The 23,290-nt window shown below is 46.4% G+C and overlaps 2 protein-coding genes across 3 annotated transcripts in view; one reads left to right on the top strand and one right to left on the bottom strand.

Moving 5' to 3' along the window:
- Positions 1–77: 77 nt before the first annotated feature.
- TELO2 (telomere maintenance 2) lies at positions 78–21,809 on the top strand. 2 transcript variants are annotated; one of them, XM_086760264.1, is made up of 20 exons: positions 78–358; positions 804–1,081; positions 1,651–1,719; positions 2,396–2,543; positions 2,928–3,030; positions 3,711–3,779; positions 4,742–4,883; positions 5,649–5,785; positions 6,611–6,699; positions 7,672–7,779; positions 8,356–8,441; positions 8,740–8,831; positions 9,876–9,992; positions 10,995–11,066; positions 11,633–11,803; positions 12,528–12,619; positions 16,504–16,603; positions 17,015–17,079; positions 17,724–17,839; positions 20,949–21,809. In XM_086760264.1, exons 1-20 carry the CDS (start codon positions 78–80, stop codon positions 21,062–21,064), a joined length of 2,451 nt encoding a protein of 816 aa, XP_086616390.1. In that variant the 3' UTR covers positions 21,065–21,809. The 2 variants fall into 2 exon arrangements, with proteins under 2 accessions (XP_086616390.1, XP_086616389.1); XM_086760263.1 differs by having other exon boundaries at positions 7,669–7,779.
- Positions 21,810–21,842: 33 nt separating this feature from the next.
- IFT140 (intraflagellar transport 140) overlaps positions 21,843–23,290 on the bottom strand; it is a 90,752-nt gene continuing 89,304 nt past the window's right edge. Inside the window, exon 30 of the mRNA XM_086760262.1 lies at positions 21,843–22,938. Coding sequence (XP_086616388.1) covers positions 22,738–22,938 — 201 coding nt within the window. The 3' untranslated portion in view covers positions 21,843–22,737. The remainder of the gene's footprint in view (positions 22,939–23,290) is intronic.

Here is a 23,290-nt window from a genome sequence, read left to right as displayed (position 1 = left end):
GCGGGCAGGTGCCGGCCGTTGGCTGCCGCCGAGCGCAGGCGGGAGCGCGCGCCGGCCGCGTGTCTCCCGTCAGCACAATGGCGGCGGTGGCGCGTGCCTTGCGGGAGGCCGCGGCGGCGCTGGAGCCGGACGGGGCGGGGGCCGGGGCGGCGCTGGGCGCGGTGCGGGCCGCTCTGGCGGCGGCGGGGGGCTCGGCCGCCCTCGGGGAGGGGGAGCGGGCGCTGTTCGGCGCCTTCCTGCGCAGCCTGGCCCGGGCGCCCCGCGCGGCGCGGCCCGAGGGCGGGTGGCAGAGCTGCTTCCTGGAGGGGCCGCCCGGCCTCGCCCTCTGCGTCCTGCTGGAAGCCCTCGGCTCCCCGAGGTGGGTCCGGCTGGGGCCGAGGCGGGCGTCGGGCTCGGGGGGCAGGGGCTGCCCCGCCTGTGGCAGCGCGGGAGCGTGAACCCGCGGGTGTCCGGGGGCGAGGGCCAGGCCGGGGGGCCGTGCTCCGCCCTGGGCCCCCGCATCCTTTCGTTTCACGCACGCGTCCCGCGCTGGTGCGTCCTGCCGAGCTCTCGGGGCTGCCTTCGGTGCTGATGGAATATCCCGAAACGCTAGAGCAGAGGGAACCGTAGAGATACGAAGGGATTAAAATCACTTTGATCTGAATTTGATTTTGATTAAAATTCCGCGTGATTGAGCAGCAGTGTTGTAGCGGTGAGACCACAGCAGAAAACAAACAGCGTGCACATCTTTTGTTCTTTTCTTTTTTTTTTTTTTTTTAATCAGTTAAAAGGGGCAGGGACTTACTCCAGTTACTCTCTTCCAGTCCCGGCTTTCAGCTGGAGGAGGCCGCCGAGCTGCTGGAGCAGTTCCTGCGGGAGGGACGGGTTTCCGCTCTGATGTGGGAGGCATGTCAGCAGCAGGCGCAGGCTGGCTCACCTGAGCTGCAGGAGGACCTGCTCAACAAGGTTGTGTGTTTGCCTGATCATGTGAGCAATAAACTCCACGGGAAAAATCCACCAATATTCTTCCCACAGAACTACTTCCCTTTCTTGGGTGGTGAGATTATCAAGGTGCTGCAGCAGATTTCTGATTCTCTAAGAGGTAAGATTGCAGGAAGGCTGTGCTATAGACACCGCTGTTCTAAAGAAGTGTTTTGTGCATGGACCCCCCTGGCTGGTGCTTGAAATTCAGATAATGGGTATTGCAGAGCCTGGCGTTCATCCTTCAGGCTGAAGTTCATTGTGCTTAAAAGGATAAGATATCGGGAAGATGGCCAAGGCTTTTTAAAATCCCAGTGAAAGCTGCAGCCCTACAAGCTGATAAACATCATCATCCGTTGCCCACGCTTAATTGTGGTCGCTTGGTCAGTGCTGAAGAAATTGTATGCAAGATGTAAATGGTACTGAGTGAACCAGTGGCTTTGTTAAAATTGTGTTAACGTGGGACTGAGCTACTTTAATGTTCTGGCTCTAACTGTGTATGATTAACACTGGGCACCATTTTGTGCCTGAAGGGAGGTGATGAAAGGAAGAAGAGATAATGCTTGAAGGGGAAAAGTTAATCTGTGTGTTCACACTTCGGTACTTGTAAAGGTGTATGCACCTCCTTCTGAAGGGCGTTTGTAGGATGCTGGTGATGCTCCTGTTAAGCCTGTGTCTGTTCCGTCCCAGGTGGCTTGGATTGCTCGATCTCTTTTGTTTCTCGTGTCCTGGGGAAGGTATGCGTTCACGGGAGTCAAAGTGAGTGGTTTACAATACTGTCTTGGGGATGGGGAAGGTCTGTTTTACTGTATTAGTGTGGAAGGATGACAGTGATGATGATCAGCAGAGGGAGTGGGAGCCTGACCACTTAATACCTTGGGTTTTGTGAGTTGTACTGTACAGGCGGCGCTCTGCTTTCTGGAGCTACTCGACTAGCTGTCTGGTAGATGTCGGTGCTTTTCTGCCGGCTCACGAGAACATGATCTGTTCTTGCAAAAACTGACAAGGCTATTAGCCTTCTCATCCTTCCATTTGGGCCACAACTATTAAATACTCCTGTAGTGCTTTTCATCCAGTGATCTGAAAGTGCCTTGGAAATAGCAGCGTAACTCACTGCCCGTGGGTAATAGCTGTCTCATGCGAGTACCCCTCAGTCTGGCTTTGCTTAGGACTTCGAAGCCACTGAATGCAGAAATAGTTGACAGGGCTGGGGAAGAAGAGGAAAGACTTCCTAGCTACTTACTGTGATGAGGCATGCTTGCAAGTCCCTTAGGCTGCTTAGGTTAGTTCCTAGCACAGGAACAATTTAGAAGTGCAAAACTGTCCGTTGTGTTTCTTCTTCTTTTAAGGACTTGAAATTTGCAAGCCGACCTTGAGTACCGTTGTACCAGTTCTGTCCCTCTGGTGTATTTACCTGTTTTCTCTTACACTTCAGAGGGAATTCTGAGTGTTTTGGTACCCCGCCTGGCAGATCTCACCAAGTCAGACTGCATCTGGCAAAGAATATGCTGGCGATTGGTTGAATGTGTGCCCGACCGCTGGATGGAAGCAGTGGTCCTTGGTTTTGTGCAGAGAGCACCCAGGTAAGAACTCTTGCTTTCCTCCCTGATCCAGAGCAAAGGCTGTAATTCTTTCTCAAAGACTTGCAGAATCAGTTTCTGAAAGATGCTGATGTGTGTGTGTTTGTGTAGGCAGTTTCTTAGAGTGCCATTTCCAGAGAGACTCTAGATGTAAAGCAGCTGATTGTTTCCTCTCCGGTAGAAGCTGCACAATTCCTTAAAGATCTGCATTGTGACATGCAGTGAAAAAAGAAGTGACAAGATTCTTTGTAATTACTGACTGACTCTTAAGAGGTGTTTCAGAGACTTTGTTGCAAATAGCTGCTCACAGAATTTCTTATGATTAGTGGCAGCATGACAATAATTACATGGATTCCTAATGTTTTGCTTATTGACCTGTCTTGCTAGGGCGGATGTCTTGTCTAGGTTGCTGGGGAACCTGGTTGTGAAAAACAAGAAAGCTCAGTTTGTGGTGACACAGAAGGTGCTGCTCTTGCAGTATCACCACACGGTAAGGACTCTGTTGAACAGCGGTGTAGTAACACCTGCTTTTCCCAAGCATCAGTGTGGTTTTTAGCTGAGCTCGAGGTCTTCTTGAGTAAGAGAGAACTCTTCATTCTGGTATCAGCCTTCAGTCTCTCAGCTGTGCAGTTAATCACTGATGTCCCCTCAGCTGAACATAATGAAGAGGGAGTGGTAAACGGTTGCTTTGGAATCATGGATTCCTGTGGCCTCTCAGGGTTGATGGCGATTTGCAGAATTACTTTACTCTTTTTCTGGATGCAAATGGTTCACAAATTTCAGTGTTCTGGGGAGCTGGTGGCATCTAGTTAATTTAGGATCTGAGAGTGAGGAAGCCATGACCCACCCTCAAGGATAAGAATTAGATTGAAGAGATGAGGTGAGGGCTGTTCTCTAGACTTTGTGTTCCATGTTTGTATGGGACTGTGCTGCTCTGGTTTTGATGGTACAAATACTGTACTGTATTCCTGTCCTGCTTTTCCAGGTATTTCATCAGCAACTGCATCTGTGTGCATGGTTGTTTTTTTAAATTTGCTGACTTTTCTATCTCTGAATGTTGTCAAGCAGTCCCTTAGAATGCACAGTTTAAGGTAGTAAAAATACACCCTTGTCATTGCTGGATGACAACTTTATGCCCAGTTAAAGCAAGACTCATGGTTTTCCTTGCAGACTGAAGTGCTGCAGAACCTCCTTGGCTACCTGTCGCTGGATAGCCTTCGGCGCGCCTTATTAATCAAGGTAAGGTTAAGTGACATTGTTGGTGAGGTATCTGATGGACAAAATTCTACTGTGTGTGTGCGTGTATGTGTGTCCATGGGGTGCACAATTTTGGTGCTTCTCTGAGAGACTTTTGTTACTGTTCATGAGAGTGAGGGAAGCCCTCCCATATCACAAGTAAATTGTTATATACAAATCAAAGACTTTCTGCACTACTGGCGTTAATTTTTCATATTTAATTGGTAAATTGTCTTCCACGTCACAAAGCTAATGAGGCTTGCATTCCAACAAATGTCCCCTGTCCTCTGCCCTTCTCAGCTTCTCTGTCATCTGCTATTTGTGTGGCTGGGCAGATGGCAGCAAGTGATGAAGTTGGTTGAGAGCTGTCTGTGTGCCAAATAGTTGGTGCTTCAGAATCTCTCTCATCTACCTTTTCCTCAGTGGGGATGCAGACATTTTCCCTCTCCAAGTCAGCAGTGTGATGGACCTTCTAGGAAATTTCTGTCTCTGGAAATCCCTTAACATTTTTTCAGTTTGGTGTTTTTTGTTCCCCCCCCCCCGGTTTCATGTTCTAAAATTATCTGGAAGTACTGGCAGCTATATAAGATTAGACTAAAAACATACAAAACCATGTGATATCATATTGGTTTTTGACAATAATATACATTGCTTTGCATATAATGTTTATTTATGAGAAATAAACATATTTGCGACTTTTAAATAAAAATTCCATTATATTTAACAACATACTAACCGAAGGTGATGTGGAGTTCTCAGCTGGTCAAACACAGTACGTTTTGGGCCCTGGAATACAAAGTCAGCTGCGTTTGTAGGGAGTGTAAAGTTCACTGGGAAGCGCGAAGGCCAAAGGGCCACCAGAATATGCAATGTGTTGTATGAAAGCATGTTTCAAAAATGTGCTCAAAAAGATGACTTATGTGTAGAAAAGATCATTTCAAGCCAACTTGAGTTTTCTGACTCAGGTGCTGCGAGAACTCTTGGAGATCTGGAGCAGCAGCAGTGCTGTGAGACACTCTCCACCTGAGCAGCAGCAGTATATTAGCAAGGCCATCCTTATCTGCCTCTCCCACCTGAAGGAGCCTGAAATCGAGAGCTGCAGACAAGGTGAGGTGATGGGAGAAGCAGGGGATAGATTTGTTTAACAGAAGGTCCGACTGTGAGTAGAAAAACCTCTTGTTTTGACCTATGGCTAAACAAAATTGTCCCATCTTCATCTTGGCAAATGGGGTAGCCTGCTGGAATCCTCTTTCTCTTTAGCACTGATGTGATACAGTTCCAAATGCGTAGATGTAAATTGTAAACTTGGAGAACCGTGTCTTTGAACTAAGGTTCGTCCCTGAGCAGTGCTTTAGGAACCCTTAAGTTTGGTGACAGGAACACAAAGATTGACCCTGGGACTGGTTAGAGGAACAGTGTGATTCGCAATTTATAGGCTTACTGTTGCAGCATGAGTAAGGCTTCAAAGGGGACAGGGGAAGGTACACCAAGGATACAAAGAGTGAGTGAGTGTCGTAGGCTACCACCTTAGGCCCCCCCCTACTAAAGAAAACCACGACAGTGAGTTACCGGCAAGGACCTCCTCTTCTATATCCATACAGTGTGTGGCACGTTGAGGTTCCAGTCTAAAATTTCCATTTCTGTTGCAATAAAAAAAAATTCTGTCCAATGTCTAGAGTTACTTCTCTGTGTGTCTGGCTTTTGCTGGGGGAGAAGGTTGACTTAAAAGACCTGTTTCATGTGTTTCATTCTAGAATGAATGACCTGTCATTATTGGGTGGTGAGTGGCTAAAAATGCCCTCTCAGGGAACGGGTGTGAAGATGGATGTTTGTTTCTGTCATTGGTTCATGCACTGTTTGGGTTTTTTTCAGAGCTTCTCACAAGCATGATGGAGGGCGTGAAATGCCACTTGGACAGCAGTCTGCCGCAAATACGGCGTCTGGGAATGATTGTGGCAGAGAGCATTAGTTCAAAAATAAACACTGATGGGCCTATCCTGAAGTTTCAGGTGAAGGTTTTAATGACATTTATGTCTGGTGTATAGGGCTTAGGGGAAATAAAAGCTTTAAACCAGATGATCCAGGGCATTATAGCAAGTTCTAACACTTGTTACCTGGAAATAAGGAGAACAGCAGGAATTTCAAAAAGAGAGGATATCTGTTTACGAAAAACAATTGTATAGAAAACAGCTAGGTGGCCGAGAGTGATCATAAGAGTGTAATCTGATGACAAAGTTCAGATTAAACTGACGATAATGAAGGACTGCTAGAGGATTGTCCTGGTTTCAGCAGGGATGGAGTTAATTTTCTTCTCAGTAGCCGGTGTGTATTGCATGAGGGAATCTGACCCATCGAAGTTGAGAGGGAACTTCAAACCTCAACCAGGAGCGAGCATTCAGTTGCTGACACAGTGGGAAGACCTGACCTGCTCTAAGCTGAGTTTTTCAAGATTGACATGGGGATATATGCTTTGCTATTTCCCATAGAGTTTATAAGAATTGTGTGATTAAATCACATTAATTCTTTAAAAACCTACATCATCCCTTATGTCACATTGCAGTTTATTAAATGTTTTGAAGATTGTAAATAACTTTCAGGCAAGGTCTGATGAGGTACCACTGTTAAAGGTAGGGACAAAGTTAACACGACACAGATTGCTGTACAGCATAAATACGTTGCTGCTGGCAGCACAGTGATTGAAACAAACGGGATTTGTGTGCGTTCATCTGCTCATGATTCAGTCTTCAGCTGCACACAGCAGAAGGGTCAAATGCTGAGTGTTGGGCCTGTCTGCAGTCACGCAGAGTGCAGTAACAGTTATTCTGAATGTCTAGTATGAAGAAGATGATGAAGCAAGAGAATTGAAGTCCCTTCTGGTGCAGACTCCACCACTCTGTGTTGTCTCCAGCCTTCCAGATGATGAGTAAGATATTGCTACTGTTCATCTCCATGCCATCTTCTTGCTCTTCTCCATACCTTTTTTTGAATTACACACTACAACTGTTTACAGTATTCAAGATGTCTTACATAGTCTTGCAATGCAGTGTAATTATGTTAAATTCATAATTAAATGGTAGCATGCAATAAAATTGCTTATTTGATAGGTGCACATGGTGAAACCATGCTATAGTTTCTAGGGATCTTATGTGCCCCTGAGTAGAATCAAATGGGCATTTTTGTTCACATCTGGGAAATCTGGCATTTGGGCCACATGTCTCCAGCCCATTTATCCGTGACAGAAATCTAGCTTATCTGTTCTTTCGTGCTTTTAACTTCCATAGCATCCACTGAGGCTCTTTGAAGTGCTTAGTTTTACCAGCAGATGAACTAAGCACTTCATATTATTAGCAATGAAGCTGTCCAGTGAAATACACATTTTTTGCTCTCATTTTAGGGACATAATCAGCACAGGTAGCTATTTGAGACAGCATTCAAGAAGCAGAGGGGTGAAAGGACAATGCCAGAATCCTCAGAAATAGGTGCAGAAAGAGAAAAAAATGTCTCCATTGTTGTATTCATCCCACTAGCAGTGGTTAAAGATGTTTCTTCCCCTTTTGTTCAGTTTCATTCAGAGCTTCAAATATGGTGCAGGCCAGCGTGATCCAGTTATCACAGATGAGTCTTTCCTTAGCTATCCGAGGTACAAGTTAATGCAGGGGGAACACAGCAAATTAGCTAGCTTAATTTTTATTATCCATTGCTTTTCTGTTAAGAGGTTCTGCTTCTGTTCTCCTTCCTAGGACTTTGTTGTGTAGGCAGAGCTAGGTGGGAGACTGCAGCAGAAATAATTACCTGCCATTCTGTTTAGGCAGCAAGGGTTGATGGAGTGTGTAGTTTCGTGCTTGTGAGAAAGAACTGTTACTTTATTGATTTTAATACTTGTTCGTCGCAGCAGGAATCAGAAAGCAGATGCTGCACTGCCATTGGTATTGGAAAGTAACAAGAAATCACACACAGCAGCCTCTGCGATGCCAGATAAGGAGTTGGATGCTGAGCTTGACAGGTATGGGACAAGAAACCAGGAGGAAATGGAAGGTAAATAGCAGGTTCTGAAGAGCAGACGTGGGGAGGTATCAGCAGTTGCATTTCTTGGCAAATCTTGTGCTTTCTGACCTTGTTCAGTTGCGTGGTGTGCAGCAGAGTAGGACTTTGTCTAGGAAATTGCACGCAAGTATGTTAGTCAATAAAAAGCAAATCCCATGTGATGTACAACCTTTGTATTTATTCCATTTGACTTACGTATGTGGAATTATAGCTCTATCTACCCATTTTCATAGCAGACTTGCCTTTTTCTGTCACTTTACCAATATATAAAGAAATCTCAAGCTTCAGCTTCTAAGTCTCTTGGTCACGGGACTCCTTCCTGCACTTGACCAGGAGATCCAGTTCCAGATCTGATCACAGAACTGCTCTTTCTCTGAGCTTCAGAGTAATTCATAGAACTTCCTAAGGAACCCTTTGGGGCTGGGCTTCAGCAGTGCTGCTGGATGAGGCAAGAGTGATGGTGTTACAACAATGCATGTGCTGGTTCTTTGCCTTTTGTGTGGATACCTAACTCCTGCCTTTATTTCTTTTACAGTGATGATGACCTCATCCCTTATGACATGTCAGAGGATAAAGAACTAAAGACTAAGGCTCCTGTGTATATCCGAGAGTGTATGGAAGGTAGGAGAATTGGGGCTGAGCCTCTATCTGTTTCTTGCTGGTTTTGGGAGAGTGATCTCTCTGTAGGTGGTGTTCTTTTTTTCTGAGCTTATTTGAAAAAGCTGTAGGATTTCTGTAATCTGAGCTCAAGTGTTGACCGCAGTAAGACCGAGTAATTTCAGTTCAGTCCTGGTCATGCGCTGGGTCAGTGATACGTGCCTATAACAAGACAAACTATTGTCAGAAGAAAGTTGGGGGTATATACCCAAGCACAACCATTCTGTTAATAGCTTTTTTTTTTTTTTTTTATTACCTTCAGTCCTGACAGGATCTGAAGATGTGGACAAATGGGAAGCTACAGTCAAGGCTCTTGAGAGCTTGGTTCGAAAGAATCCAGCAGCAACAAGAGAGGTGAAGTAGTATGAGCTAAGTTACCAGTGGGCTGTGATACAGGATTATCCTTTTGCCCTCAAGAGGAGACAAAACATGCCAACAGAGCAGCAGGCCAGGCTAATGTGTACCTGGATTTAAAGCTTTCAACTTGGGAAGGGAAACGGAAGGAAATAGTTGCTTTGGAGGTGAGGCTGTAGAGCACAAAGGAACAAAGAACCAGGCAAAGGTGCTGGCAACAGTATGGCACTTTGCAGCTCCAGTGCTGAAAATGAAATGCTTTGCAAGTAGAGCTTGACAGTAACATGAGGAAGCAAAGGAAGCTCCATGCTTTTTGCTGGGCAGAAAAAGACATTAGAAGTTGAGTTTACAGAGCAGCTATAAATTCATCAGACTAATTGATTTTAATTTTGGATTTAATTGATTTTGAATTGAAATTGAATTTAATTGTTATTCCCCAACAAAAAGGGGGATAAAAGCAAATGGACTTTCTCTATTTGCTTATACAAGCATAATGTTTTCTGAAGGGAGTAGTTGGGTTGTACTGGTCAAGATGACAAGCTCAGGTGAGAGGAACTTGAGACAAGGTCACCGCTGTGGCGAGTGCTCACCACCGCATCTTAGTGAACACTTGAAGGCGGCAGGGATACAGGTCTCTGCCAGCTGAGAAGGGGAAGGGGTGTAGTCTGGTAAACAATGCCCGATCTGCTGCTGCTCATCAGACGTGTTACTGAGCTGGCTGGGCTTTGAGGGTGGTACTCTACCCTTTAACCCCCTAGTTATAGTGGCAGGTTCTCCTGTCTCGTGATGCCACCACTTGTCCAAAAAGCCAAAGTGAATGTGGACAGAGAAATTAGCATAATGGTTTGGTCAGTGTTTTTAGAAATCTGTCTTGATGGCATTTAGCTTAATGTTTTCTCTCCCTCATAAATAACAGACGTGTTGCCTGTATTCCATACCCTCATTGTCTTTGCCATTATTTCTAATAATTAGAAATGTTTTGTAAATCTTGTGAGAAAGAAAACACCTGCAGGGATTTGATTCCTTTTCCCATATTTTGAGCAGGTTAGCGTGGACTTGGCAAAAATACTATTGCATCTGGAGGAGAAGACCTGCATGGAAGGCTTTGTTGAGCTCCGTCGGAGAGCTCAAGTAGCTGTTTTAACCACAGATCCAATACCTGTGAGTTCCTCTTGCTGCTTTATTTTTTCCCATTGAGGTACAGGCAAAAATTTAAGCAGCTGAGGTCTCTTGCTAGCTTGATAGAAGCAGCTATCAGAGTGTGGTGGAGTAGCTATTTCATGTCTTGACAGCATTTGTGCAGAGATGGGCTGTGTACTGAATAATCTGCACTGGATGACAGAAACGACAGGAAAGAGAAGACTCTTGTCAGAGCTGTAATGGACTGGAGGAACTGTTTGCAGACTGCTAGCATGAGTATACCTGACAAGGCAGATTAGATAAGGTTTTTTTGCACTGCAGGGAGGTTGTTTCACATAGAGGGAAGCTGAGGCACAAAGGACTCCTCTAGAAGACTTGACAGGTGATTGTAATTATAGAATCATAAGTTTGGGTTGGAAGGAACCTTTAAAGATCATCTGCTTCCAACCCTCCATGCCTTGGACAGGGACATCTTTCACTAGATGAGGTTGCTCAAAGCCCCATCCAGCTTGCCCTTGAACACTTCCTATGATGAGGCATCCACAACTTCTCTGGGCAACCTGTTCCAGTGTTTCACCATCCTTACAGTAAAAAATTTCTTCCTTATGTCCAATCTAGAACTATCTTGTGTCAGTTTAAAACCTTTACCCATCATCCTGTGAGTACGGGCCCTGGTAAAAAGTGTCTCTCCATTTTTCTTATAAGCCCCTTTTAAGTATTGAAGGGCCTCAGTAAGGTCTCCTTCAGAGTGCCAGAGCTGCTGTGGCAGTTGTTTGGGTACCTCAGCATAGGAGGGAGAGAGAAGAATGGCAAAGTCCTATTTGTCATTTTCATCCTTTGCGAGAATCTAGGAGTGGAAGTGTCTGAATTTCCCTTACTTGCACAGCACATCCCATCTCTTGGAGGCTTGTTGTTAACTAACAGGAGGCAGGACTTCTCCTGAAATGGAGTGCTTTTGGAATTAGTGGGAAGGCTGTTTCCAGCATGGGCTTGTGTTCATTGCACCTTTATTTTTCTGTACAGGTAGCAAAGTACTTGACCTCCCAGTTCTACTCTCTGAACTACAGTCTTCGTCAGCGCATGGACATTCTCGATGTAAGTGCTCTTCTCTTCATTTCCCACTTTCCTTGTGTCTTTGTTGCACCAGTGCTGTTTCCCTGAGATGTGATGGGATTGCCTTTTATTCCTCATAGGAGGAGGCAGAGGCTTGGAATCTGTAATGTTAGTACTTGTGCCTGGCATTCCCCTCTTGTTTGTAAGCTTGCTGCGCTCCAATTTTATAGCAGTCTTTCCCCACAGAACGTAAAACATGCGATGGCCATTTGCTTAGGAGAAGCCACTCTTTCCTAATGTGTCATCAGTCTGTTGTATCTTCACTTTCTGAAAGACAGCAATCTGCCCGTGTCTCTTTCAGCATCATTTCACTCGCTGTGTGTGAAGAAGGAGCCGCTGTACTGTTTGAGGGCTGAGTGACTCAGTGCTTGGTCAGTACCTCAGAGCCAACTGACTGCGTGTGGGGCAGTTACCTTGCTGCTCTTCACTCTAAACCTGTTGTGCCTTTCTGCCTTGCTGTTGCTGTCAGTTTGGGTGCAGGTGACTGTTGTTATTCTCTAGTGCAGGGCTTACCCCTTTTTAACAAAACCTCCTTCTTTTTCATCTAGGTATTGGTTTTGGCAGCTCAGGAACTGTCCTATCCCAAATGCCACGGGAAGACCAAGCAGTCTGATGCCCCAAAACCTTGTATCCAGCTCCTTCCTGGAAGTGACAGCTCTAAGGACTGGAGAAGAATTATTGATGAGAGGATCAAAAGCAAGACTCGGAGATTTGCTAAGGTGAGGCCAGGACAGAAACAAACTAATGTCAAATCCAGCAAAAACAGAGACACTAAGAGCTGCTGTAGTTCTATCCAGAAAGAGCAAAACACATGTGAAATTGGGCCCAATCCAAAGGAAAGACTGTGTAACTTCCAATATAAATTTATCTTAGTATCTAGCTGAATCTTTCAATGCAGAGTACCTACTCCTGTAGTCCTGTCCCAGCAGGGAGAGGAAAATAAACCTTGAACTGCTTGCCTTGCATTGAGGGATAGTTGTTGCTGTTCTGTGCTTGTTCTGAGCTTGTCTGGCCGCTGCAGGGAGCTGTGACTGCACCTCGGGGATCCCAGAGCCTGCTCTGTCAGACTGACTGCCTTTGGACTGGGCTGTCTCAGCCTTCCTATTTTTCAGTGAGGCAAACTGATGCCAGTTTCCTAATCCCCAGAACTCCCCTGTGGTTTGTCCCAGAGAACTTGCTTTCCCAAAGTCCTTTATCCCTTGCATGTTCTTATATCTAACGCAGCAGTACTGAGCTATGTTGTACTGAAACATTTAGGTGTGTGAGAGGATCTGAAGTGGGAAGTGAGCCATCCAGTATGGAAACTAGTAGCCACAGGCATACAAGCAAGCAGTGGCTGACAATGGGATGGCTGCAAGGAACCTGTACTCTTGACAGTGTCCAGTGAAGTGGAAGAGTCAGATGCTGCATCTTGTGTCTAGACTTCGTTTTTCTCTTGGACAGGGTCAGTCTCAAGTGGAACTGGCTTCCAGCCCAAACGAGTTCAATTCTGTTGCTGGGCACTTCTTTTTTCCATTGATTCAGCACTTTGACAGGTGAGCGTTAACACCCTGGGATGTGGGCATGGCAGCTGCCAGAGGGAACACTTCTGCTTGTTCTGCTTGCCTCAGAGCAGCAGGCTAAAGCCCAGAAGCTGTGCAGGAGTCCAGTGACACCACAGTGATCCATGGCTTGTGCATAAAGCTTAGAGAGGAGGGATTTGTGGTCTCTTGGACTTAACTTAGTGTCCTGGTTCTGGCTGGGATAGAGTTAATATTCACCTGAGCTGGGAGGACAACTGGAGGTGTTGGCCCCTATGGCTGGGGCACCCAGCTGGGATAGGTAACTAATGAGCTAACAGCTGGGTTTCTGGAGGATGCATATTCCAAATTACAGTATGATTGTTAGCCCTCTGTATAAAGTCACCCAAAAGAAGAATGACTTTAAACAGGGCCCTGAACAACAGCAAGCCTTTGAACAAATTAAACAAGAAATTGTTCACGCGGTGGCTCTTGGGCCAGTCTGGACAGGGCAAGAGGTAAGAAATGTGCTCTACACCGCAGCTGGGGAGAATGGCCCTACCTGGAGTCTCTGGCAGAAAGCGCCAGGGGAGACTCGTGGTTGACCCCTTGGGTTTTGGAGCCGGGGATATAAAGGATCTGAGGCCCACTATACTCCAACTGAAAAAGAAATCCTGTCAGCATACAAAGGAGTTCAAGCTGCTTCAGAAGTGATTGGTACCAAAGCACAGCTCCTCCTGGCACCCCGACTGCCAGTGGTGGGCTGGATGTTCAAAGGAAGGGTCCCCTCTACACATCATGCAACTGATGCCACGTGGAGTAAGTGGGTCGCACTGCTCACACAGCGGGCCCAAATAGGAAACCCCAATCGCCCAGGCATATTAGAAGTAATCACAGACTGGCCAGAAGGCAAAGATTTTGGAATGCCGCCAGAGGAAGAGGTGACGTGCTGAAGAGGCCCCACCATATAACAACCTCCCAGAAAATGAGAAGCAGTGTGCCCTATTTACTGATGGGTCCTGTCGTATTGTAGGAAAACATCAAAAGTGGAAAGCTGCTGTGTGGAGTCCTACACGACGAGTTGCAGAAGCTGCTGAAGGCCAGGGTGAATCGAGTCAGTTTGCAGAGGTGAAGGCCATCCAGCTGGCTTTGGACATCGCTGAATGGGAAAAATGGCCTGTGCTCTATCTCTACACTGACTCATGGATGGTGGCAAATGCCCTGTGGGGGTGGTTAAAGCAATGGAAGCAGAGCAACTGGCAGCGCAGAGGCAAGCCCATCTGGGCTGCTGCACTGTGGCAAGATATTGCTGCCCAGTTAGAGAAGCTTGTTGTAAAAGTACGTCACGTAGATGCCCATGTACCCAAGAGTCAGGCCACTGAAGAACATCAAAACAAGCAGCAAGTGGATCAAGCTGCTAAAATTGAAGTGGCTCAGGTGGATCTGGACTGGCAGCGTAAGGGTGAACTATTTTTAGCTCGGTGGGCCCATGACACCTCAGGCCATCAGGAAAGAGACACAACATACAAATGGGCTCGTGATCGAGGGGTGGATTTAACCATGGACACCATTGCACAGGTTATCCACGAATGTGAAATATGTGCTGCAATCAAGCAGGCCAAGCAGCTAAAGCCTCTGTGGTATGGAGGACGATGGCTGAAGTATAAATATGGAGAGGCCTAGCAGATTGATTACATCACACAAACCCGTCAAGGTAAGCCACGTGCTTACAATGGTGGAAGCAACCACTGGGTGGCGGGAAACATATCCAGTATCCAATGCCACTGCCCGAAACACCATCCTGGGCCTTGAGAAACAAGTCTTATGGCGACATGGCACTCCAGAAAGAATTGAATCAGACAATGGTACCCACTTCCGAAACAATCTCACAGACACTTGGGCCAGAGAGCATGGCATCGAGTGGGTATACCACATCCCCTATCACGCACCAGCCTCTGGAAAGATTGAATGGTACAATGGGCTGCTCAAAACAACACTGAAAGCAATGGGTGGTGGAACCTTCAAAAATTGGGATAAACATTTAGCAAAAGCCACTTGGCTAGTCAAAACTTGGGGATCCACCCATGGAGCTGGCCCTGCCCAATCTGAACTTCTACATACTGTAGAAGGGGATAAAGTCCCTGTCGTGCACGTAAGGAATATACTGGGGAAGACAGTCTGGGTCATTTCTCCCCTGGGCAAAGGCAAACCCGTGCATGGGATTGCTTTTGCTCAAGGACCTGGGTGTACTTGGTGGGTAATGCAGGAGGATGGGAAAGTCCGATGTGTACCTCAAGGAGATCTAATTTTAGGTGAAAACAGCCGATAATTTGAAGTGCTTGATGTCGGTTACTATATAGTACTGTATCCAGCTGTTATATGTCCTTCCTTGCTTCCTCCTGCTCCACACCCTGAGAGACTTAATGTTGTGTCAAAAGTATTATAGTAAAATCACCTAGACCAACAAAGAATGAACTTTGATAAAACAGGAACAATTGCAGCAGTGATGCAACCAGAACTGGCTCTTGCTCCTAGCACCTACCAACAGATCTTCAGTCTGCAGACTATGAACTTGCTAAGTCACTCGCACCAGATAGACTACCTGAGCAAACACTGCGTTGTCTGTCCTATGCTGAGAGACTTATGACAGATGGAGCCCAAAGTTATGGACTGGATAAACTCAACAGACCTTTTGGAGGGATGGGCCATGGACTAAGGGAGTTACATCTGTGTGTATGCATACAAGTAGATCAAAGAAAGAAAAAGTTGATGATTAATTGGAAAGTGTAGGATCTGGGCATGATGTAGATGGTGTGGACTAAAGGGTGGATGATGCCCTGGTTCTGGCTGGGATAGAGTTAATATTCACCTGAGCTGGGAGGACAACTGGAGCTGGTGGCCCCTATGGCTGGGGCACCCAGCTGGGATAGGTAACTAATGAGCCAACAGCTGGGGTTAATTTACCTAAATTAGCCAAAGGGCTGTTCCATCCCATCTGACATGGTGCTCAGGGTATCAGTGAGGGGGGTGCTGAGGGGAGTCTCTTGCTACTTGGGAGAAACTAGGTGTGGAGATTTGTTGTAAGACATTGTACTGTATTTGTTTTCCATCACTGTTTTGTTTTCTTCTGTTATTGCTGTTAAATTTAATTTTTGTTCCATCTCAACCCATGTGGTTTTGCTGGGTTTTTTTGTTTACCAATTCTCCCTTCTGTCCCACTGGAGGGTGGGGGGGCAGAGTGAGAGAGAGACTGCGTAGTCTGGTCCCGATCGGGGCTGAACTATGACGCTTAGGAAGTCTTTTTGGGCAGGGAGTATGTAAGACCCTGCAGAAGTGAAGATACGTTATGAAGAAGATACACAGGCGCATGATTTTGGCAGTATCAAACCAGTTGTCTTGGCTGACCCTCCACCTTGGGAGGATCACACAAAACTGCAGAACTCGGACTGCAGTCTTCAGCCAAAGTTAACTCTGTCTCAGGTTTGGGTTTGTCACCTGGACTGGTTCTTGTGACCATGTTATAGGACACAGGACACTGTTTATTGTCAGTCCTTAAGTCTTTGCTTACCTAAGGAAGGCTGAGTAACTGAGTCCATGAGAATCAAGATTCTTATAATACCAGTCTTAATGTTCTCATGTGGCAGTGGTGCTGGCCTTTGCACGCAGTCTTTTCTAAGCAAAGCCTGTTGGTAGAATAAGTGATACCTCCTGTAAGAGTAGAGGATATTACTGGTCTGCGAGCAAAGATGAGTGCGAACAGCTGTGGCCTGTGTTAAACTGGGAATGGCTGTATAATGACTGTTGTCCCCTACAAGCCTGAATCCCTAAAACAGTTTGCCCTGCATAACCACCCTAGCTGTTCCCAAGATGCACTGATCAGCCTTCTCGCTACTACAGGACTGCTTGTATTGCACTTGCAGGCCTTTGACAACATTCGATCTCCTGAGAGAAGATCACTTTGTCCTTGGAAGACTGGTCCACACTTTAGCAATCCTGATGTCCTTGGCTGTCAACACCATGGTAAGAAAGGCTGCATGAGCTTGCAGAAAGCCAGAGAGACTTCCAGCGTGGGAGCTCCGAGGTGCCTTCTGAAATGGCAGTGTGATCTGGGGCCTGCTGCACTTATGACTGGCAGCAAGTCTGAGTCACGTATGCTGAGAAGTTGTGAAAATGGCTGAGGAAAAAATGGTCAGAAAGGAGACATGGAATTCAGACACCACTGCATGATCTTTTGCTTTTTGCGGTAGAAAAACTATCAGCTTCTGAGGGAGGTTGGGCACATCATTTCACTTCGCTGCATAAGTTTCCTCATCTGTAAAATAAAGTTAATTGTAATCCTGATATTCACAACAGTGTATCTCAAGGTCCAGCCCTGCAGGGTGGTGTGAATGTGAAGGTATTCAGTGTTTCTGTCCTAATCCTCTTTTGCAGGCTGTTCCTGCAATGGGAAAGGCACTGCTGGAGTTGGTTTGGGCTCTACGTTTCCACAGTGACTCGTGAGTTGTAGTTGTATGCTGTCATTTCTAAAGATCGGCTGCGAGCCAGTCTCCAGCCATGGTTTGTCTTTGTCCAAGACTAGCACCCGTCCAAGAACATCAGTGACTTACTGCATTAACTCTGTGCTCTCCTCCAGCCTTGCGTTCTTATGACCAAGTGTGCAAGAATACGTAATGCAGGCATTGCTTTAATGTCACACCAACCAGTGGGCTGACTGGTGTCTTCTAGTGTGAAGGTACAGTCAGTGCCTATAGAGAGCATGACAAATTTCTTGATCAACTATCCATGTGATAGTTTTATCTATGTTTACCTGGGGAACTCAGAAAACTTTAGATTCATTGCAGCATTCAGCCCTGGAAAGAAATTAAGACATGTAGCCAAAATGCTGTAAACATCCAATTTCTGTTTTGATCTCAGACTTGTCCAGGACTCTGAGTTATGCTAGATTCCCTGCACCACAGGATGGCAGGGCTCCGTATGTGAGCACTCTGTCAGCTGCTGCATGACTGCCCGCCTAATCAGTAGGAATATGGCAAAAGTCATCATAATGGCAAACATTTGAAACTGGAGAACCCCTGAGGTGAGGAAATCAAGGTAGAAAACAAAGCAGCAGACTCTAAACAATTCAGTCTTTCTCCAACAGGTATGTGCGCCAGGGTCTTTTGTCCTGTGTCTCGTCCATGCTTCTCAGTGTCCCTGTGGAGCGTCTTCTGGAAGACATGACGGAACAGCTTTTGGAGACTCAGTCCTGGCTGGGAGGTAAGAGGGGAGGTGTGCCAGTGTTCTTCTGGTTAGTGGTGCAGCATCTCTTTAATTGTGATGGTAGCAGTAATGTCCTGGTGTTGTGCACCAGAGATTTGCACAATAAGCATATTTATCACTTGCTTGTAAGTTTAGGGCAAATACCAGGCCACGCTGTGCGCTGTACAGACGTATTACCAAGGTGTGTAAAGCATAAGCTGAGCTGCATATGGCATTTCAAAGTGTGACTATCCTCAAGTTACAGGACAACCAAAAAAACCCCCAAAATGTAATATGTGCCCCCTTTCTCTGTCTGAGTGTCCGACCACCAGTCTCCTGAAGCTGCAGAAAGTATTGCCTATTGCACGTTGCATCCAGGCAGTGACTGTGACCAGCACTAACATACAAGGCTGGTGTGGCCCGTTCACACCATGTGCAAAGATGGGTTTCATTAGTGCTAAAAGTAGGAGGAAGAAGAGCATGGCCCCATTTCAAAGAACAACCTTTGAAAGACAGCAAATTACTCTGCATGCTGCATCCAACACACCTTACATCAACACAAGCTATTTTTGTGGGTTCTGGTAGGCTGGAACTGCAGAAACTGGTGGTCAAGTACTGCAGTGTGCTGGAAGCACAAGAGGAAATAATGCTGTGTGCTTTGTAGCTCTGAAGCCTCCACTGTATTCTGAGTGGACCTCATGTGACTCCCTGGGTTGGTTTCCTTCACCATTCTCACTCTTGGTGAGTTGGCTTCCCAGAGGGAGCAGGCAGGAAGCGACACTGACACAGCGGCCTCTGATCCTTGCAGGCTGTGGAGCTCTCTGCCCTTTGAAAGGAAGAGAGCTGCCTTGTGGGGCCAAAAACGTTACTTTTCCCATGACATGCTGTGCTCTGAGGAATCTGCTTGTCTCTGCAGTTAACACTGGTATTACCAAGTAAAGCCTTTCCAGGAATGTTATGAATGTATTTTCAGCGTGAGGGTCTGCGTAATCTGGTTTTAATTATTTTTGGAAGGAGGAGGACAGAGCTAGTAGCATCTTTTTATGCCTGTAGGTAGTGCAATAGCCATCTCTTTACAGGTACTGCTCCTGCATGAAAATTGCACGGTGGATCCTGGAGGGAATGAGAGCAGGATAAGATCACAGTTGTGTGTATAGTAGAGAAGGGGAAATTGTTCTAGGAGCCATTCAGAAGCCTTGAAAAATACAACTCGGCTCCTCATCTGGTCAGATATGATTTCAGTGCAATTTAAAACTTGCACGTATTTCTAGAGCTGCTTCCTGACACGCAGCAGGCTCTCAGGCTGTGCCTTTGCTTTTTGTGGTAAGACAGCTATCACAGGGAGGCACTGGGCTCCTCCTTGCTGCTCCAACAGATGAAGTCGTCACTCGGCATCTACTTTTGTGACCGAATCATGGTTTTGAGCTAGCGGACTTGCTGTTGCTTCATGACTTTTCCAGACAAGATTTGCAGGTGTCATGTATTAGAAAAATGACAAGCTGTGACGCGTGCAAGCCTTCCACTACCATGCCTAATGGCCAGGAGGAGTCACCACTTTAAGTTTCAGCTTGAAGCATCTATACTTTCCTGCTATAGCTAAAGCACGAGGAGGAACAGCCGTCTAGAAAATATTATCCAGGAAGCATTTAGTAGAAATCAACAAATCTACTGCAGTATGTTGTTGTATCACAATCTATGCAGACTGCTGTAGTTCACTGTGTGAATGTGGGTGACTCTTCCTGCCCTCCAGCCTTTGGGCTGTAACTAGAGCTGCTCCCCATTACAAAGTGCTCACAGTGTGGTGTAAGAAGCTACTTCAGTCACTGTCATGGTATTGTCTACTTAGTGGATGCTCTGGGACATTTCAGCTGGGGAGAGAGGCTAGGATCCTCCTTGTACTTGTCTGTCGTTACCCTTAATGCCATGCTGGACCTGCTATTGTGGAGTCTCCTCTTTCCCAGGGCAGGGGGAGGGAATACTTAAACATTTCTAGGAAACCGTTCCTTTGGTTCCTCAGCAGCTGCCTTTGAGGGAATTCCCCAGCCCTTGCAAGTGCTGATGAGCTATGTTGTAGGTAAGTTTGTTTTGTGGAAGGACCTGAATGATACTCTGGTGCCCTATGCCGCCCTTTCAGTGGCAGCAGTTCAAGGACCATGCTCATGGCAATTAGAAACAGTGCCAACAGCAGCCTCCTAGCTTTTGAGCTTGTACTGATCTGTCTTGCAGCCTCCCCCTTTTTGCTTTCTGTAGAGGGAGTATGGAAACACCATCGTGAAGCTCTCCCTGCGGTTATAAATAGCCTTGCTCCATCTGAGTGAGTCATGTATTTGGGCTGACAGTACCGGGCTCTGAGCACACTGCTTGTGCGTACAGGATTTCCTTGCACAGACTCTCTGCTCTTCCAGGCTCCCCTGCTCAGACATCCTGCGTGCATCCTGGTTTTTACTTTGCAGGCCCATTAAGGGACCCTGAAATAACAGCTGCTGGAAGCAGCTTCATGCCCTCCCTTACATGCCGCATAAAGTGTGAAAGGACTACTAGATCATCCGCAGACTAATCTCTCAGAATGGAGAACGTCTTGAAGCTTGAGGCCTGCCTCTTTCTTTCCCCCACTTGAAGGGCAGCATGCCCACAGATTTCAGGAGGGAGCACTGAGCATTTGTTTAGATTGCAGAAACTGACAGAATGGAGATTTTAGGCTTTTGAGTAAGCATATTTCTAACTGCAAGCTGCGTTGGTGCTAGTAGATTAGCTGTAGAAAGGTTATGTGTAGCTCAAGAGCACAAGTATAAATTCTGGCGTGGAGGTTATCTCATGGAGTGCAAGGTCGGACAGTTTCTACAGTGTTCCTAACCCAGCTATTTGTTTCTGCTACAAGAATGGACTGAGCATTATTGCATGTGACAGTCAGGGCTCCGCGGAACTCACATTGCTTAAGATGGTCACGTTTGCGCATATTTGCCTTCTGGTCTAACGTAATTCCTGCAAGTGCTGATGTCCAGCCCAGACTTAGCTGTGTTTGCTGTTGTGTTTAGTGTCGTTCTGTGATGGTCAGTGAAACAGTGGAGCAGTGTTAGGTGAAGGGCAGTTTTTCCCATTTGCCAACTAACAGTGGCTTCTTTTGCAGATGTGGTGGAGAAAGATCCAGATGGGGACTGCAGGAGGCTGGCCTTGCGGAACTTGCTGCTGATGGAGAACCTGAAAAAAGAAACTGAAAACTCTCTCCTCCTAGCTGAAGGGTAAAAGAAATGACCTTTACCTCACACTCTTGCCAGCTGGATGTGTGTAGGCGCTGCTGGGACCTCTTCAGCAGTCACCTGGCTGGAGAAGAGGAAGAAGGGGGGGAAGGGTGCAGAGCTGTAAGCCAGCGAACCTGACTTGACATCTGGACTTTGTAGTGGAGGCCAATTTAGTGAGCTATTGCTATCCGGTACGGCGTGTACAGATGCAGGAAGGTAGGCTAGCGCTGCCGTTCTCCCCGTGCCTCCCAGCCCCCACCCCCAGCTATTTATAACCTTGGCAGGTTTGAGCACTCTGCTAAAAATACAGGGAAGATCTCACAGCAGACTTCTCAGAAAAACAGGAGGGCTGCAGAGGGCCGCTTACCTCCAGGGCTATGTCTGTGGCATGCCCACAGCAAAGGTTCCCATGTCCTCTAGCAGTCAGGCGTCTGGGGTAACGGTTGGAAGGGGTGGCATGGCGTAGGGAATGACACCGCTGATGAGACGAAGTGCTGAACAGCCACACTGAAGTTCTGAAAATGTGCCAAACCTTAAAGGCTTCAGTTAGAGCTGTGCTGTGGTTAGGAAGGAACAAAGCAGGAATTCTTTTTGTAATCATCTCAATACAGAAATAAGTTTCTATTAAAGGATAACTAATGTCCAGATTTTGGCCTTAAAATCTTCCCCGACCCTTCTTCCCTGAAAGCATATAAGTTAAAGGCTTTGTACTCACCCCAAGTTTTGAAGCAAGTCACAAAACTTGCAAAACAAAACAAAACTTGTCACAAAACAAAAATCACTCTAAGCAGAAGGGCTGGTTGGTATGAAATCGATGAGAGTGACTTGATAAATACACCTTCGTGGGACAGGGTGACAGGCTTAGAGGTGAGCAAAACCTTGGCTGCTTATGCTGGGCATCACTAATTATGGTTCTGCTTGAGCCAGGGAAGAAATTTGCACCCTAAAATCTGACTAATATGGAGTAGCTTGACATAACTGGTGTTTGGAAAAGAAGCTTCCCAGTGAGAAAGAAGCTTCACTGGCTCAAAGGGACCGAGTGCGAGCAGGGAGGACAGGACCAGGTGACCTGCAGAGGACCCTTCCAACCCCAACCATTCCATAATTTGGAGGTCCAGATTTTCATAAATGGTAGCTGGAGCCTACATGACCCTGTGATGTATTTAAATACAAAAGCTTTGGGTTGGAGGAAGTCTCCCTTCATTCTGCAGTAGGGCAGTAGTTTGACTTTTACTCAAGCTCTTACCCAAAGGGGACAGAGATTGTTTTCAGAAGTTCTGACCTCTAGACAATGACAAATTAGTTAGACCCTTAGCAGACCAAGGTTGTACTTGAAAATTTTGTCAGCTCAGGTGTTTCCACCTTAGTTACTCAGCTCTTTTCTGTACTCGGAAAAAGACCCAAAGGTTCTTGTTGGTTTTTTTTCCCATTCCGATTTATTAAAATACTAAAACCGGCTTCATTACAGGATATACAAGTCAGTCTTTGTATATAGTGTTTGAGATAACATATTAACTTCAGTACTGTTGCTTGTACAGTTAAGCAGAAAAATAAATTTCTTGGTAACAACCAAAAAGCCTTGTCGCAGCAGTGTGTTGAATGATACGTGACCTCTAATGAGGACAGAATAAATGACCTAGTATTCAAGTCAGCTTTGCATTTGGTAAGTGTCAGTTGTCAAGGGTCCTCCACTTCATCAACCACTTCTTCCACCTCCTTGTTCTCCACACCGCTGTGGCGAATTTCCTGTGGAACCAGGGTTTGGTTTCCAGGAATGCCTGCTCCTCGGTGAACCGCCTCAATGGTCTGCTGAGTCACGTAGTAGCTCAGGTTCGTGGGTGGAATTCTTTTCTGCATCTCTTCCAAATACCAGGAAGCCTAAAGCAATATAGAGAGATGACTGTTGCAGGGGTGGGTGTGTGCTGCTGTGTGAGCCCCAGCAAAATGCTGAAAAGTGCACAGCTGAGCTCTTGAGAGGAGCTCAGCGTGGAAGGGTGCTAACGCTTGGTCAGGAGCTGTAGCCTTTGCTAACCTGATGACCTTTTATAGTGACTTGTGTCAATTCTGTCTTTTTCAGTTTAAAAAATCATAGGTCTGCAAGGCTGGTTTTGCATTCTGATAGCTGAAGCACTGTGAAAACAACAAATGAGGTTGATCAGCCCAGCTGGAGAAACTGGCACTTGGCATCCTTACGTTTTATCGTTGGGTTACAGCTTAGCTCGAACACTAG

The sequence above is a fragment of the Chlamydotis macqueenii genome, chromosome 15 (genome assembly GCF_036417535.1).
Source record: "Chlamydotis macqueenii isolate bChlMac1 chromosome 15, bChlMac1.mat, whole genome shotgun sequence".
Classification (NCBI taxonomy): domain Eukaryota; kingdom Metazoa; phylum Chordata; class Aves; order Otidiformes; family Otididae; genus Chlamydotis; species Chlamydotis macqueenii.
The sequence above is the reverse complement of the archived record's forward strand: the minus strand, read 5'-3'. Positions and strand labels throughout refer to the sequence as shown.

Bases quoted from the DNA above. Each gene is read 5' to 3' on its own strand.
- TELO2 (XM_086760263.1), top strand. From the start codon at position 78: ATGGCGGCGGTGGCGCGTGCCTTGCGGGAGGCCGCGGCGGCGCTGGAG. The intron at 2,544-2,927 runs GTAAGAACTCTT...CTGTCTTGCTAG, and splicing joins TTTGTGCAGAGAGCACCCAG to GGCGGATGTCTTGTCTAGGT. The intron at 8,832-9,875 runs GTGAAGTAGTAT...TATTTTGAGCAG, and splicing joins ATCCAGCAGCAACAAGAGAG to GTTAGCGTGGACTTGGCAAA.